At 43.7% G+C, this 15,945-nt stretch overlaps 1 protein-coding gene across 3 annotated transcripts in view; it reads right to left on the bottom strand.

The window, feature by feature from the left end:
• The window catches only part of Tnik (TRAF2 and NCK interacting kinase), a 400,191-nt gene that overhangs the window by 115,862 nt on the left and 268,384 nt on the right, over positions 1 to 15,945 (bottom strand). For all 3 annotated transcript variants that reach the window (XM_021195419.1, XM_021195420.1, XM_021195418.2), the window contains exons 6-7: positions 14,227 to 14,317; positions 11,318 to 11,448 (exon numbers count right to left, since the gene is read on the bottom strand). In XM_021195419.1, the coding sequence (XP_021051078.1) occupies positions 11,318 to 11,448; positions 14,227 to 14,317 (222 nt within the window). The remainder of the gene's footprint in view (positions 1 to 11,317; positions 11,449 to 14,226; positions 14,318 to 15,945) is intronic.

The raw sequence follows: 15,945 nt of genomic DNA, 5'->3' as shown, positions 1-15,945 counted from the left end.
AGAAGGATCCTGTTTGTGTGCCGCGTCATTTCTTGCTGGCGGGAAGGTAGCGCGGGACACCCCACCACCATGGCAGCAAACATCACACCTCCAGAAGACGTCACTCCCCCCGCTGAAGCCTCCCCCTTCTTGCCCATCCCTCGTTCTACTGTCTAGGTGACTTACCCACCTGTTCCCTGTCACTGTAGATTGATTTCATCTTCCAAATTTTATAGAAGAGAAATGTAACAGTAGGTGCCTCTCGAGTCTAGTTTGTGTCACTAATCAGGGAGTTCCCAAAGGCCCTCTCTCTTGTACCATATCTTGGCCCTTCCTGCCCTGTTCTTTAGTAGTATTCTAATGAGTGATGCACTGGAGTTTGATCTCACTTGCTGACAGGCATTTGGAGTGTCTCCAGGTTGAGCTATTCTCTATGAAATAAATGTCTGGGTCTTAGGTACAAGGTTTTATGCCTTCTGAAGGAATAACAACAGGTAGAGCTGGCAGACTATTTAGGAGGTATTATTGGTCACATCTAATTGTGTTTAATGAACAACATGTCTTTTACTGTGGCATGATGACAATAGGGTGTGCATGGACATTTCAGCATGGGCAACCACATGTTCTCCAACTTCTTTACAAACTGCCAAAGGAAAAATACCTCTTTAAGTTATAACCTGCCTTCTTAGGTTTGGACTGACTTTCAGGCTCTAGTCTGAGTTTCCACTTTACGGGAAGAAATCTCCACGTCTAATACCACGAATGTTTTCCCCACACTCTATCCAGGTGAGGTCATTGTAAGTACAGCGTGGCTGGAGTCACCAAGACAAGAACGAAGCCAGTGAGATGAGTTCAGAAATTGCTTGCTGTTCCCGTGTCTCAGTGAATGGGTAAGAAAACCTGATGTGGGCCTGGCTCTCTGACCTGCACCCTGGTGTCCTTAGCCACCACACTCCCAGCATCTTGGGAATTTCATGCACATGATTCAATCCCCCTGTAGCCACACTCACATTACAGATATCAAAGTGAAGTTTCCTCACTATTTCCTCCAAGCAAAAGACAAAGGCACAAGAAGGGTGGGGTGGGAGGGAGGGTCAAAAGACATAATTGGAAGAGAGCCATGGTATAGATGCTGAGTCATTTGCTAGAACTAAATTGCTCAGTAGCTGTGAATGACAGCCAGGCCTGCTCAGTATTTGAGCAGGGTTCCTTACAAGATACAAAGGGATATTCAGAGTGCAATCACTTTAGAGCTCATAGCAATGGAGAGAGTAAGGCACTGTGCTTAGATGCCAAGTCACAACAGTACAGGGAGGCAACTCTTGTCCTCTCTCTGCCCTCTTTCTGGATTTCTTCCGAAGTTCCATAGCACACAATCCCACCGGTGTGTGTACCTCCAAGCATGTTGCGACAGTTCCTTGAGTTTCCTGGCCTTGCTTGGTGAGCTCCTGGCTCACCTGTTATTACTGGCTCAGGAGTGAAACCCAACAAAGATGAGAACGCCCACTCTCTAGTCTGGGCTTTACGGGTTGGCAGAGAAAGTTAGTTGCTTGGGAACATGATGAGAAGACCAAGTCACTCATCATGTGTGGGAGTGGCCAGGTACCAAATGGGGAGAAAAGTCTGGAAACTGAGGGTCGTCATAAAAGGTCCCTGAGCTACTTGCTAATACTCCACTGTCCTCAGGACTTGATAGTTCCTCTGGTAGTTTCCAGGTAGCCTGGGATAGAGGGGGAGTCAGGCTCTCAGCTGTAAGCTGACAGGGCAGGAGGAGACTGAAATGGCCTTCAGGACCAATGAGCTTTGAGCGGGTAGGACAGTTCACACATTTGAAAGGGAATGGTGGCCCCAAGCTGAGAGGGCTCCAACCAGGCTTTAGACTGAGATAAAATGCTCAGCTCAGCTAACTTCACTTCTGTCTCTGAGCTTCTGTATCAACTTCCCTACATAGAGGGAGAGGTGGTAAAAAGGGCAGATCCCAGGGGATATGCAAGTTGGCCCCTCCTGAATCCTCCCCTCCAAGAAGTCTGGATTCCAGTGGCTTCCTTCTCTTGTGCCAACCTTTCCCTCATGCTAGCCCCTCACATGGGTGACTCCCCTCACCATTCTCTCTGTCAACAGCATTCTGTGTTGTCATTACACCCTTTACATCAACATATACAAAGGAGAGAGAGAGAGAGAGAGAGAGAGAGAGAGAGAGAGAGAGAGAGAGAGAGAATGAGAATACAGAAGGGATAAGATAAGGCCTTGTGTCATAGATCTTCATTTTTGTCCACTGAACAGTGCTGGCAAGTAGTAGGCCCTTACTATAGACACGCTAAATAAACAAACAAGGAGTAGGCACATGAGAGCAAAAAGCAAATGGTGGGGTCTGCTGCCTTCACAGATCTCCATGGCCCCAATTCCACAGGAGCTCAGCTCCGTGGGTTAAACGGAGCTGGGTCTCTCTCCCAAGCCTTGGCTGTTCCTTCTTTAATTATTATTACAAAGCTAGGTCTTGCATACTCATCTTCAGGTTAGCAACTCATAAATAACTGTTCCTGATTCTCCCTTTGTCCACAGGTGACTGAGGTGGTAGAGAAACAAAGGTACTGGGATGTCCTGAGCTTCCCACTGCTATGCTACAAAGCCAGCCTGAGCTGCCTGGAGGAAATGTAGGCTGGTAGAGAGAGCAGGGTTTCAAAGCAGAGAGAGCCAGATTCAGTTCCAGGTTTCTAATTTAGTGACTTGGAGAATGCTGCCCAGCTTAGCTTTTTCAATGGCACAGGAGGTGCCGGTGGTGGCGTGCCTGTTTTCAGGAACACTGCCTAGCACAAAATCTGGTGCACAGTGGGGTGCAAGCATATGGATTTTCTCCGCTCACTCTCGCTGCTGGGTGAGGGTTCCTTGGCCTGCCAATTTGGTTGTCATGGTTACCCTCCATGCAGTTGTGGCAGACACCATTTGTTGGTTAACCTGAAGGCACCTTTAACCCCCACTGCCACAACTCCAGCCTTTTCAGAGTACCCCATAGCTGCTTCTCCCGGAACTCTGGCAGGGAGTTAAGATTTGTGACCAGATCTCCAGCCAATGAGACACACACAGACAGCCCTGGGAGCTTGTGCTTTTCCCAAAATAGGGAGCTAACACAGCTGCTGTCTTACAAACTCCTTTCAACTTCTTAATGCCTTGAATAAAAACATGGCGTCTGGAGTTACAACACCCATCTTGCAACCGGGGGCAACATGCCAACTACTGATGAATGATGCTGGGGAAGAGAGGTGGGAGGGAGACAGAGCTTCTGCAGATAGATAACCATGCTCCTCACATCAGCTCTGGGCTGCATGACTCTAGATTTCCAGTGATGGGGTAAGGGTGGTTCCAGCCAAAGATGCTTGAAAATGATCAAGTGTGTATGTATCTATATGTATGTATATGTTTGTGTGTATGTATATACACGTATAGTTATGTATATGTGCATACATGTATGTGTGTTTGCATGCATGTATACATGTAGTATGTATATGTATGTGTATATGCATATGTGTGTGTGTGTGGTGTGTGGTGTGATGTGTGTGTGTGTGTGTGTGTGTGTGTGTGTGTGTGTGTATTCACAGCAGTAGTAGACGAGAAACACGAAGAGGTAGAGTTTGGCAATAGGGAATTTCTAGAACTGTACCACAGGAAGCAGGAATGGTTAGTAAAAAAGCGATGCCTCTTTTGATTAGCCTTCTTAAACACACACACACACACACACACACACACACACACACACACACACCAGTTAAAGCCAAAAGCCCCATCATTCCACCCAAATAAGCTATGCATCCTTGTCTAGTCACATGATCAGGCCAGTCACATAACTATTGCTTCTTGAAGTCTTTGTTTTACATTATTACCAGGATCATTTTGGACTAGAGTTATATCATTTTCCAAGAGGAAATATTTATGTTCTTAAATTCTTGTTCATATAAAGCCAAAGCTGCTTGTAATCTCTGCTTAACTTCCTGAGTTGGAAGCTGTAAATGTCCCTGACAGGCCCTGTTTAACCTTGAGATACATTACTGAATCCCAAAGACACTTCTGAACCTAAAGGAGACAGTGCTCCCATTCCCACTGGCAAGGCCATGGCAGGTGGGGACCAGGGAGGGAGAGGGGGAGTCAGGCCTTACGTTTCCTCCTGGCCATGGTGCCACTCACCCTGGCTGGAGGTGAGAAATTCACTCTTTCCTTAGCACTGGGCTGTCGGGCCTGCAACATGACTAACAGCCCATTTCTGTGTGCATTACAAACAGAACAGAGACAAATTCTAGTGCCTCTCAGAAGGCAGGCGCAAGGTAGAGCTTCCAGCTGGGGCATGGGGACATTTGGCACACAGTAACTTGCACAAAACAAAATGCATTCTTGCTGAACTGGGCTGCCCATCAGAGTGGAAGAGAAGCATCACTGGGCTAAAACTACCACTCTGCATAAGGAACTAGCCAGGAGCCTGGTGTGCACCACTGCAGCCACAGACTCTGAATGTCTCTGACACAGCTGGAAACACAGTGACAAGATCAAGCCAGCAAGAGCCGGGATTCCATTTCCTCCGCTGCAAAGTGAAGAGAACACATAGCGTGCGGGGTTGATATAAGAATTCAATAAGTTGATATGGTCTAAGTGCCTAACATGGCACGATGCACATAGCAGACATTTAACAAATAAGGCGCAGAAGGACTCTTGGGGTCAGTTATTATCAACTGGCAGCTCAGTCAGCGTGCATGTCCAAATGGAAGACAATTTTCATGGCTGGGGAGCACGGTAGAACCGCCCATGCTGCGTGAACCTGTTATCTGTCTGTCTGTCTGTCTAAACCACCAAGCTACCCTCGCCTTGGGACACTTGCACCCTCCCATTTGTTTACCTGTCTGACATCTGACCACACTCTGCTAGTAGGGGCCCGCCGTGAGAGACTTCCATGCTTCCCAGCCATGAAAATAGCTTCCATTTTGGACATGCACATGTGTTTGTCTTTCCTTTTTGAAAGTTTTCAATAAAAAAAAATCATATACATGCGTGTGGTCCTTACAGAGATCTACTTAGACTACCGGTAGGAGCTTCGGAGAAGCAAGTTCTGGCTTAAAAAGAGGCAACAAGAGATGGACAGCACCCACAGAGAGCTGGGTTATAAGAAACTGCGTGTTTCCTTAGGTCCAAAAGAAATTGCCAGGAAAAGCAGCCTTTCCTGAGGTGTGTGGATACAAAGCTGTCCCATCCCATCTCTTAGCACGTGTCAGACACCGTGTGATAGCTTTATAAATATTAACCTGCTTTATGGTATTACAACATTGGGGTAGATAATTGATTATTCACATTTTGTGCAGGTCCAGAGAAGTTAAATGGCTCCCCGGAGGCACTGCAAGAACGAGAGGCACGGTCTGGTTTATAGTTGTCCTGTCTGACTTCAAAGTCTCAATCATCCATCCTCTCTCTCATCTCAGATACCTCCATGCTAGATGGAGCCAAGGGAGGGTCAGGGAGGAGGTCCAGGCAGCTGCAGTCACTGGTCACCCCATCACAGAGAACACAAAGGAAAGGGGCACCTCCCATTCCTGCCACGGGAAACTGTGGGGAGACTCATCCTCCACTGGATCAGTGCTGTCCCTGAAGGAAGGGAGACTGCCGCTGAGGCTGCCGAGACCATCCCGCCTGGTGGCACTACCTGGTGTCTGCATTGTCCTCTTCTGTCTGAGCAAACTCAGGAGGACCTACATATGGAGCTTAGGACGGAGGAAGCAGAACATGTCTACAAATGGAATTCCTACCCTACGTGGCAATCTGTCCAATGTGTTCTCTATGATACCTGCCTTCCAGTGATTCTCCCATCACACAACCGCTCGCCTCATTTCCTGCCGACCCTCTTGTTCAAAGGGACATTTGCACCCTGACTGAATAAGGTCTGTGTCTGGGATACTGAAGGAGCTGAGCAGTTTCTTGGCAGGCAGTGGAAACACCTACACCTGCAGAGGAGCTGCCACTTTTGTGAGACAAGGCTCTTGATACAGTAGAGGTGAGCGACACAGCATGTTTTGAAAGGCCAGGCTCATAGGTGGGTGCCTACTAGGCATGGGGTGTGGGGAGGAGGCATTTTCTTGGACTTACTCCTATTACCTCACTAGCTTAATTATATGAGTAAATTCTACCGATGCAAAAGCATTAAACAGGACAGAAGAAAATTAGACCTAAGAATTCATCATTCAAGTGCTCGAAGACCAAGCACTCTTATGCATTCCAGGATATCTGCAGATTGACCACCACCCCATTGTGTATGTGCATGTGCATGTACCTGCATGCATGTGTGTGTGTGTATGTATGAATGTATGTATGTATGTATGTATGTATGTATGTATGTATGTATGTATGTATGTGTTTCCACATCAGGGGAGTTGGAGTAAGACTACATTAAGAGGAAGAAGCTTTGGTATGTACACCTGGATACCAAGCACACATGATACTCTAGTACCTCATCACTTGAGTGGTGCACAGTATTCCACTGGATAGAGAATTCAGTTTTTATTCAAACAGTTCTGAGGGACGTGGGCTTGGCCACAGAGAACTTCCTTTAGTAGGCATCTGTTGAGGCAATTACTTAGGACTGTAGAACACCCGTCAGCTTCCATCCTACTGAAATACAAGCCACAGCAAGTTTTAAAAATACCACTTTAAACAGCCTAGAAATTTTGAACAGTTTTATTAATTTCAAATCTTTGAATGCTTATTATTAAATAGGAAAGCTTTCATTATTGCCCTGCATACTTATCAGATAAATGAAACCTTTCCTTTTGCTTGAAGTGTTTTGACAGAATTTCTGAAAAAGAGAAAGGAAGGGCCCCTAGAGGAAAGCCAGCACACCAGGCAAACGCAATGCAGGCTCTCCTCCTAAGCACTTGGTAAGACTTCCCTGCACCCAGCAGCCTCCACACAAAACCAGACCACAGGGAAAAGTCCATCCCCTCAAACTCCTTCCCACAGATGTCCTTAGGATATTCAGTTACTTTGACTCTCAAAGGAAAGTTCTGAACTGGAAAGATGGTTCAGTCATTATGAACAGGCACTGTTCTGATAGAAGACCTAAGTTCAGTTCTGAGCACCCACATTGCATGGCTCACAACCACCCACAACTCCAGCTCAGAAAGATCTGACACCCTCCTGTGGCCTCCAAAAGAATCTGCAATCATACACACACACACACACACACACACACACACACGCACATGCACACATGTGCACAGGCATAAAAAAATTAGAAAGAAATCTTCAAAAAGGGAATTTGGAAAAATAGGAATCTTCTACCAGTCCTTAAAGCACCTCAAAAATAAACCAAATAATAGTCAATCAATAATAATAAATGACAAATCACAGAACAAAACCAAACTATGGACTTTGGCATTTCACCTTCATTTTAAAGCCAGCACTTTCTTGGTGAAGCTTCAAAGTCAACACTACGTGGAAATGCTGGAAGTCTACATTTAATCTACGTGAGAGTTCGACATTTGAGATCATTGCTGAGGCTGGGATTCCTGTTGGGTCAAATGGACTGTCCCCCTACATGGGCCAAATCCTGGAGCTTCATAGGTCTCTGGTGAATGCTGCACTAGGAAATTGTTTATACAGAGACAGCTCAGCTAACTACACACACACACACACACACACACACACACACACACACGCACACACACACGCACACGCACACGCACACACACGCACACACGCACACACATGCACAAATACACATAGGGACACACACAGTGGAAGTTCACTAAGTACACAACCAGAGTTATTGATTAGATACTTTCAAAGTCAACTTGCTGTCAAGTAGTTCCCTGGTGACAGACCACATTCCTGGGCACAAGGTAAGATACAGTAATGATGAGGTTGTAAAGATCTCCATCTTCTCTGGTTCTGAGTAAAACCATGAAGTCATCAAAATAAAAGCCCTGCCACTCCCCAGCATTCCTTTCTACTTCATCCTTTCATCAGCTCTTCAGACCAGCTGCTTTTCCCCTTGACAGGTGAAGAGCACAATTCATAGCCTAGGCATGGAGTTCTCTTCGAAAAACTTATGTGCATCACTATCTTTATAAAGAAGTTCACACCACAGTCTAAATGTCTGACATTGTTGGACCTGTTCTCTCTGTGGACCTTTTTAAAAACTCCTTTTTGTAATATATATATATATATATATATATATATATATATATATATATATATATATATATATATATATATATATATATATATGTATCACATCATCTCTTAACAGAATTTCTTAACAGTTGTCTGAGAAAAGAAGTCCAAAATTTGAACTCGATTCCAAGCTCTGGATTGGCCAAAGGGAAAGGCTATTCTAGGTACTCTCCTCAAAACATGTCAGCCACAGAGGTCTTGTCTATTCTTCAAACAAATACACTGCACATAAATATAGCCCACCTTGACACTTAAAAGATTAAGTCAGGGGTGAAAATCTAAACACTCTGGCTCTTCCTTGTATAATTTGTCTTATTTTAAAATTTTGTTTTATTTATTTATGTGTATGGGTATTTTCTGCATGTTGTTTCTGTGTATCATGTATGTGCCTGGTGCCCTGGGAGGTCAGAAGAGGACATTTTGTCCTTTGAAATTCGAGTTAAAGATGGTTGGGATGCACCACGTGGATTGTGGTATTTTGAACCCTTGGGTCTTCCAAGAGCAACAAGTGTTCTTAACCTCTGAACCAAACCTCCAGCTCCCTCCTGGTATATTTTGAAGTGGTTCAAATTATCTATGGCACAGATGTAAACTAGTTAACACGTGTTAATTACGACCACAGTTTGAAGAGTTGCTTACAGCCAATTAAAATATGCATATCTCGTCTGGGATATATATTTTGTAGTGTATCCTCTCTCAGATTTGCAAATGGAATTATTCAAATGTGCTGATCATTAGCAGTTTAAATAAATGACATTTATTTTGGCAGGGGATTAATTTTTAACGAGGCAGCTGCTCTCAGACAGATTGCCATCAGGTCATTAGAGGGACTAACTTTGAGAGAAGAAGGGTGATTATTATGTTTTCAAGCTTGCGGTTCTCTAAAGAGGTGAATGATTTCATCAATGCTGGGAGACACTGGGTCTCAAAGACTTCAGTGTTTGCATGGCGCTCACCTGATTAAAAACAGTAACAAAATGGGGAGAAGTAAGTGAACTTTGAAAGAGAAATTCCTCAAATGTACTATTTGGATGAGAAATATGAGATTTATATAGAAACTAGACAAATAATACACAAGGCCAGGCTGTGGTAAAGAAGAACCCCACAGATTCTTTTCATAGAGAGGCCCTCTTGATGCTGACTTACCTTAATCTTTTTTTAACATAGTTATTTTAAAAGGCAAATCAGACAAATCAAATAATAACCCATCTGTATAATACAGAACACACAAATCCATCTGAGACCCTCCTTTGCAGGGTGGAACAAGTGACTACGGAGATTTGAGCAGAGTTGGGAGACCCATGTTCAAGTTGAAGTTCAGAGAATGTCACCAACTGGGTATGCACCTGTGAAGACCTGGCCCCAGTTTCCCCCTTGGTAGGATTTTGGGGGAAGGTCCTTGAACTAACAAAGCAAACCCAGGTAGTATCACCTTTTGCCCACATGGTGTCTCTGCCTAGTGCCTAGCCTGAGAACTCTGCAGTGGCCCTAGCTCTCATTGCCCGCAGTTTCACTTTCTCCTAACAGGGATTTATGCAGAAGCAATGTCACCAGATGCTGCAGCTCTGGGAGGCCTTTGTGACCGTGACTCTTGTTACTGTGCTGGGATGAATGAAGGAGGGCTGCCTGGAGAAGCTTACTGAATGTGACAAGGGATCCATCAAAATTCTGTGAGATGCCAAGTCACACTAGAGGAAAGCCAAGGCATAGACCTACATTCTACTGCACCCCTCCTACAGAGAATTAACTGTGAAGCATCTACAGTGAGCCCGTAGGAACCTGCTGCCATTTAACTACAAAAAGATGCCCCAATAGTTATATTTTTGTTTAATATAGGAAGCATTGAGAATATTAGCTTGGGGGTGGAAAAAATAGGTTGACCAGTATGAGCTGTGTTCTTGTTTGATAGAAGCAAGGAGTTCCTCGGTGCTATGGCACAGTAGCCACAGAGTTACAATAGTGTGTAGCCCATTTGAGAAAGCTAGAAGTGAAGCTTTCTAAACTTTTGTGACTGAGCATGGGTGTGCAGGTGTATGTATGTATGTACCTGCATGGGGAGGACAGACGTCAGTCTTGGCTATTATTTCTCTGGAGCCTTGAATTTTGATACAGGGTCAGTCATTGGCTTGGAACTCTCTAGGCTAGCTGGCTAGAAAGGCTCAGGACTCTCCTTGGAGCTGGGACTACAAGCCTGCATGACCATGGCTGCCTTTTACGTGGCTTTGGGAAGACTTACTCAGGCCCTTCTGCTTCAGAAGCAGGTACTTTGCCAACTGAGCTATCTCTTCAGGCCCTCTGAAACTTTTCACTTTAAAAGATGATGTTTAAACAGATGAATATATTAATCCTGATTTAAATATTGTGCACATATAAAAGTACTGCCTGAAACCCTTTTCATATGTACAGATGGAATATTTTTCTTTCTATAACTTATTTTTTATTCACTTTACATCCCAATCACAGCTTCCTACTCCTTCCTTTCCTCCCAGTCCCGCTCCTACAAATCCCTCCCCCATTACTCCCTCTCCCTCTCTGAGAAGTAGGGGAAGCCCTGCCTTGGGTACCACTCCACCCTGGGACATCTAGTCCCATCAGGGCTAAGCACATCCTCTCTCACTGAGGCCCAACCAGGCAGTCCTGTTAGGGGAAAGGGATCTAATGGCAGGCAATGGAGTCAGAGACAGTCCCCTCTCCAATTGTTAGGGGACACACATGAAGACCGAGATGCACATCTGCTACATATGTGTGTTGTGTGCAGTTGGAATAATTTTATGCATCATTAAAAATGAATCAAAAGACTTATTAGATGAAAAAGGATAAAAATAAGAATATAAATGTTGCCAAAACTAAACTATAGCCAACAACACAAACCTGCTCTATTTCTCAAGAGTAAGAAGAATAAATTCAAAAGCATAGAAAATAATTTCAATATCATTTTGTAAATAGGAGACAAAATATGGTGGGTATATTCAGTAAAACAGTTCTTAATTGAGAATCTTACAATCTTAGATCCAGATACTATTTTTCAGGTCTCCTTTTGTGTAAGTCACATTACAGAGGCCTGTGAGGATCATCCCCTGAAAATTTGAGGACAAGGGGCTGGACATGGCTTCACAGCCCAACCACCTCATACCTTGAAATCATACGTGGCATCTGGGTTCTCATCACAGGCAATGACTTCAGGTGCCATCCAGTAGGGAGTCCCGATGAACGTGTTCCTCCGGCCCACTGTTCGGTCAAGCTGGGCACTCACTCCAAAATCCACTAATGAGAAGACAGTTGAATAAATTAGAACCTCAGGTTGGATATAAGGGTAAAATGAATGTGCGTTCCTCAGGCGGTAAAGTGTATCTATAACATAAATGTTATGATTTCATCTGATTTATTCTGTATAGAGAATATCACTATGTTTATCAATATATTTATCACTGCATAGAGAAGAAACTCAATCGAGATAAACATCTCCATCATGTTGCTTGTAGGCAAGTCCGTAGGGAATTTTCTTGATAGATGGTTATGGAGGGACCTAACCCATTGCGGGTGGAACCATCCCTGGACAGGCGATCATGAGGAGGATAAAAAAGCAAACTAGGCAAGTAGCAGGGAGCAAGGCAGTTAGCAGCATCCTCCATGGCCTCTGCTTCAGCTCCCGCCTCCAGGTCCCTGCCTTGAGTTCCTGTGGTGACTTTGATCAGTAATGGAGTGTGACCTGAGAGTTGTGAGCTGTAATAAATCCTTTCCTTAACCCATTTCCTTTGGTCATGATGTTTTATTACAGCAAGAGAAACTTCATTAGGAGAGATTTTATCCACATTTTATGCACATTTTCTGGGCTAAGTAAAGCCCTTAAGATGACATCATCCTCACCTCCATCCATCCTCAGAACATTTTCATCTTCTGCCAGTGAGGTTCTGTACCACTCACTGAGCATTAACAACCTATGTCCCACACTTTGCCCAGCCATCCTCCTGCTCCCATCCCTAGGGCACTCCCCTCTCCTGTAAAAGCAGAATTACACAGAACACATCGTATTTCACGTAACATAAGGCTCTCAGAGTTCATCTAGGCTGCAATGTATGTCACAGTTTTCTTCCTTTTTAACTGAATAATTTAGCTGAATAATTTCCCACTAAATTTCCATTTCTACACTTTATCTTTTCCTCTGGTGATGGGCATTTGGTTCCCTTCTACCATTTCTATACCACGAATGCCTACTTTTAAATTTCATTATTAAGTAGATACATACACCAGTAAGGAAATCACAAATTATGGTATTTGATTATACCAAGGCTCCCCTGAGTCCAAAAGAAGTAGGGGTTTTCTAAAAGCCTTCATGGCAACAAATGATAACACACACAAAATGGTAATGGAGACCTAAGGGTTTGTGTCAGACTGCCAATGTTTTCACATACTGTCCTGCAACTGGTAAACAGTGTGGCTATTGATCAAACTATCTGTGTGCTTGGTTTTCCAAACAATACAAAGATGAAGATAGCAACATAGAATGGGCATGTTCACATGAGCTAATCTAAGTATCTCTTGAGAGATGTGGCACACATTATAATCCCAACAAGAGCTTGTTAAACAGCACCAGCAAGTCCTCTAGGCTAGATTATCCGGTCTCTATACATGGATCTATTTAGGTGCACAATATATGTTCTTCCTTTTAAAAGTAAATGTTCATAATGAACTAACCAGCACCTCCCAGAGCTCATGTCTCTAGCTGCATATGTAGCAGAAGATGGTCTAGTCAGCCATCATTGGGAAGAATGGCCCCTTGGTCTTGCAAACTTTATATGCCCCAGTACAGGGGAACACCAGGGCCAAGAACTGGGAGTTGGGGGGAGTAGGGGAGTGGGAGGGTATAGGGGACTTTGGGGATAGCATTTAAAATGTAAATGAAGTAAATACCTAATAAAAATTGGAAAAAAAGTAACCCCCCCCCAAATAAATAAAAGCAAATGTTCCTGTGATGAACACTTGGCTCCAAATGCTAATACAATGGGAAATTATGCATCTTATCAAAAGCGAAGGTCGAGTGTCCTAATCTTGAAATGAACAATTCCATGGACAGAAAATCCCTTCTTGACAATGAAATGAGAGAATTGCCAGATTTTTCTGTGAAAGGGCTCTGGAATAGCTGTAACTCAGTCCGGAAGAGAATCTCCATATGAGTTTGTCTGGATGGATTTGGCCTGTGGGAAGACCCAGCCCATTGTGAGTGGCTCAAAGTTCATCCAGGGGATTTGGGGTCCTGGACTGTCTCAGATACAAGCATTCGCTCTCCTTGCGTCTGGCTGTGAATATGACTAGCAGCAGCCTGGACCTTCCCCACTGATAGACTGTAATCTGCACATGGGAGCAAAGACAGACACTTCCTCCTCTAAGTTGTTTTTGTTTTGTTTTGTTTTGTTTGTTTTTTGTTTTGGTTAGGATACAGCAACAGAGGCAATTACATATTTGCTCTGATATATTTGCTAAAGAAAAATGTTTCTCCCCCAACCAACTCTGTCAGGGTGAAGTGGGGTGATCAGGTTACACCCAAAGTGGTCTCTGGAGAACCCCCTTTATACAGGAGCTGTAGGAAATAATAAAGTAAATTTAAATATAACTCAAACCTATGGGAAGTTAGCAGAACTGGATTATTCAAAATACTTCCAAATATTAATATTTTTCATGAAACAAAACCAAACCCAAACATCTAGGCCCATCAGTACCCCATCATATCAGCAGTGACACAAACCATCTATGAAGTACATGGGGTGACGCCCAGACCTGTCGCTCCAAATCATTACAGAGAACAAAGTTCTACACAGTACTTATGTGTAGGCTTCTAGTCACCACACAAGCCATTCTTCAGGATGGTCTGGGAAAATACTTTTCAAATGGATTTAAAAAAAAAAAAAAAAAAGAACTATTTTTCTTTCATCTTTGGGGAAATGCCCCGCCCCCAAGTCCCAAGTCCACAGTGACAGCTTTACATAAAGGACTGCTGACACCTATTGTCTTCAGCAGTGCTGTGTCTCATGATGCTGTCCATACCTAGCTTAACTTCTGCATTTTCAGTCAGCAAGACGTTCTGCCCTTTGATATCTCGATGAATCACTTTGTGCTGGTGCAGGTGACTCAGGCCCTAATGGAATGGAGAGGCGAGAGAGTTAATAGGATAGAAAAGAAGATGGAAACACACTTTTGAATGCTAACAATCACCTTCAAATTCAACTCACCCAGAGATACTTATAGGAGATGATTTCATTTTCATATTGCTATGTTGCTGAGCTGAGCTACAGGACACTATCAGCACCAACTGCCATCAACACATGACTGCATGCTGACCAAACACATTAGATCTGGTATTGGTAGATCTGTCAGATATAATGGGATACTGGTGGCCCTATGTGATTAGAAGCCTACATTTAAACTCTGTGTCGAGCAGACTGCATGCACAATGGCACATCTGGGTTCCTACCAGCTTGAATTTCAGCTGGCACAGTGCTCTGGGAGGGAGGTCTGTCGATATGGGCTAATTTGTAATAGACACATTAACAGTTCTCCTAAAAAAACTAACCTAGTTTCACCAAGTGTAACTTTTGGGCAGACATTTGAATATAAAAGTTATGTCCAATTATACAATTTTAATTAAGCACAATGGAATACATTTCAAGCCAGCCAAGGATTTTTCCCTTGGTCTTATTCAGTGTGGTCTCTACTACAAAAGAAAAACAGTCTGGGAAGGCAGCGTAGTTAGTCAAGTGTTTGACCTTTATCGTGGGGACCTGAGTTAGACATCACACTAAGAGAGGCCAAGCATGATGGTGGTGTCTACAATCAGTGCTAGGGCGGCAGAGACAGATATGTGTGCACACAGACACAAACTCATGCACATAGACACATGTGCACACAGACATGTGCACACAGGCACAAATGTGTGCACTCACCCAAACACATGTGCATAAGACACATATGCACACAGACACAAGGACACACAGACACATGTGCACACAGACACAAACATGGGCACACAGACACATGTGCACACAGACATAAACATGGGCACACAGACATGTACACACAGACACAGGCACACATAGACACAAACGTATACACACAGGCATATGTACACACAGACACAGATGTGTGCACTCAGACACATGTGTACACAAATACACAAAACAGAAATAACTGCTGCTTTATTGGTTCACTCTTATCCTGTCACTTTAAGAATTGAAAATTTTGAAACTTTGTGCAGAGTCTGTCATATGAAGCACTACGTGACATCCACACCTGACTGTCTGTCTCTCCAGGAATTACTCTGATTCAGACTTCTGTTGTGGTGGTGTAAGTCCTCTGAGGGACAGATTTATTATAAGAGAATTACTTTTTTTCAGATAAATTATAACAAAATAATCTAAAAATTAGTTTTGAAACAAAATACATGGACTAGTACTTTCAAAGTTATGCTATCAGGCACCTGAGTGTTGTGATTTCATTATTTAATTGTTCATTATTTAATCTGTTCTTTTAATTGTTCTCTGCAAATAACACAACCATTATATAAAAGATAAGGCATACAGACACACATGTATATGCATGCATGCACACACACACACACACAGAGGCATGTACACATGAATACACACAATGTAATTTTTCTTGGTGAAGAAACAGATTGAGAGTAAGGGGACAGTGTGAGGCACTGCTTTGGTAACACCACTTCCTCCTCCTCCTCCTCCTCCTCCTCCTCCTCCTCCTCCTCCTCCT

The sequence above is a fragment of the Mus pahari genome, chromosome 4 (assembly GCF_900095145.1).
Source record: "Mus pahari chromosome 4, PAHARI_EIJ_v1.1, whole genome shotgun sequence".
Lineage (NCBI taxonomy): Eukaryota > Metazoa > Chordata > Mammalia > Rodentia > Muridae > Mus > Mus pahari.
The sequence above is the reverse complement of the archived record's forward strand: the minus strand, read 5'-3'. Positions and strand labels throughout refer to the sequence as shown.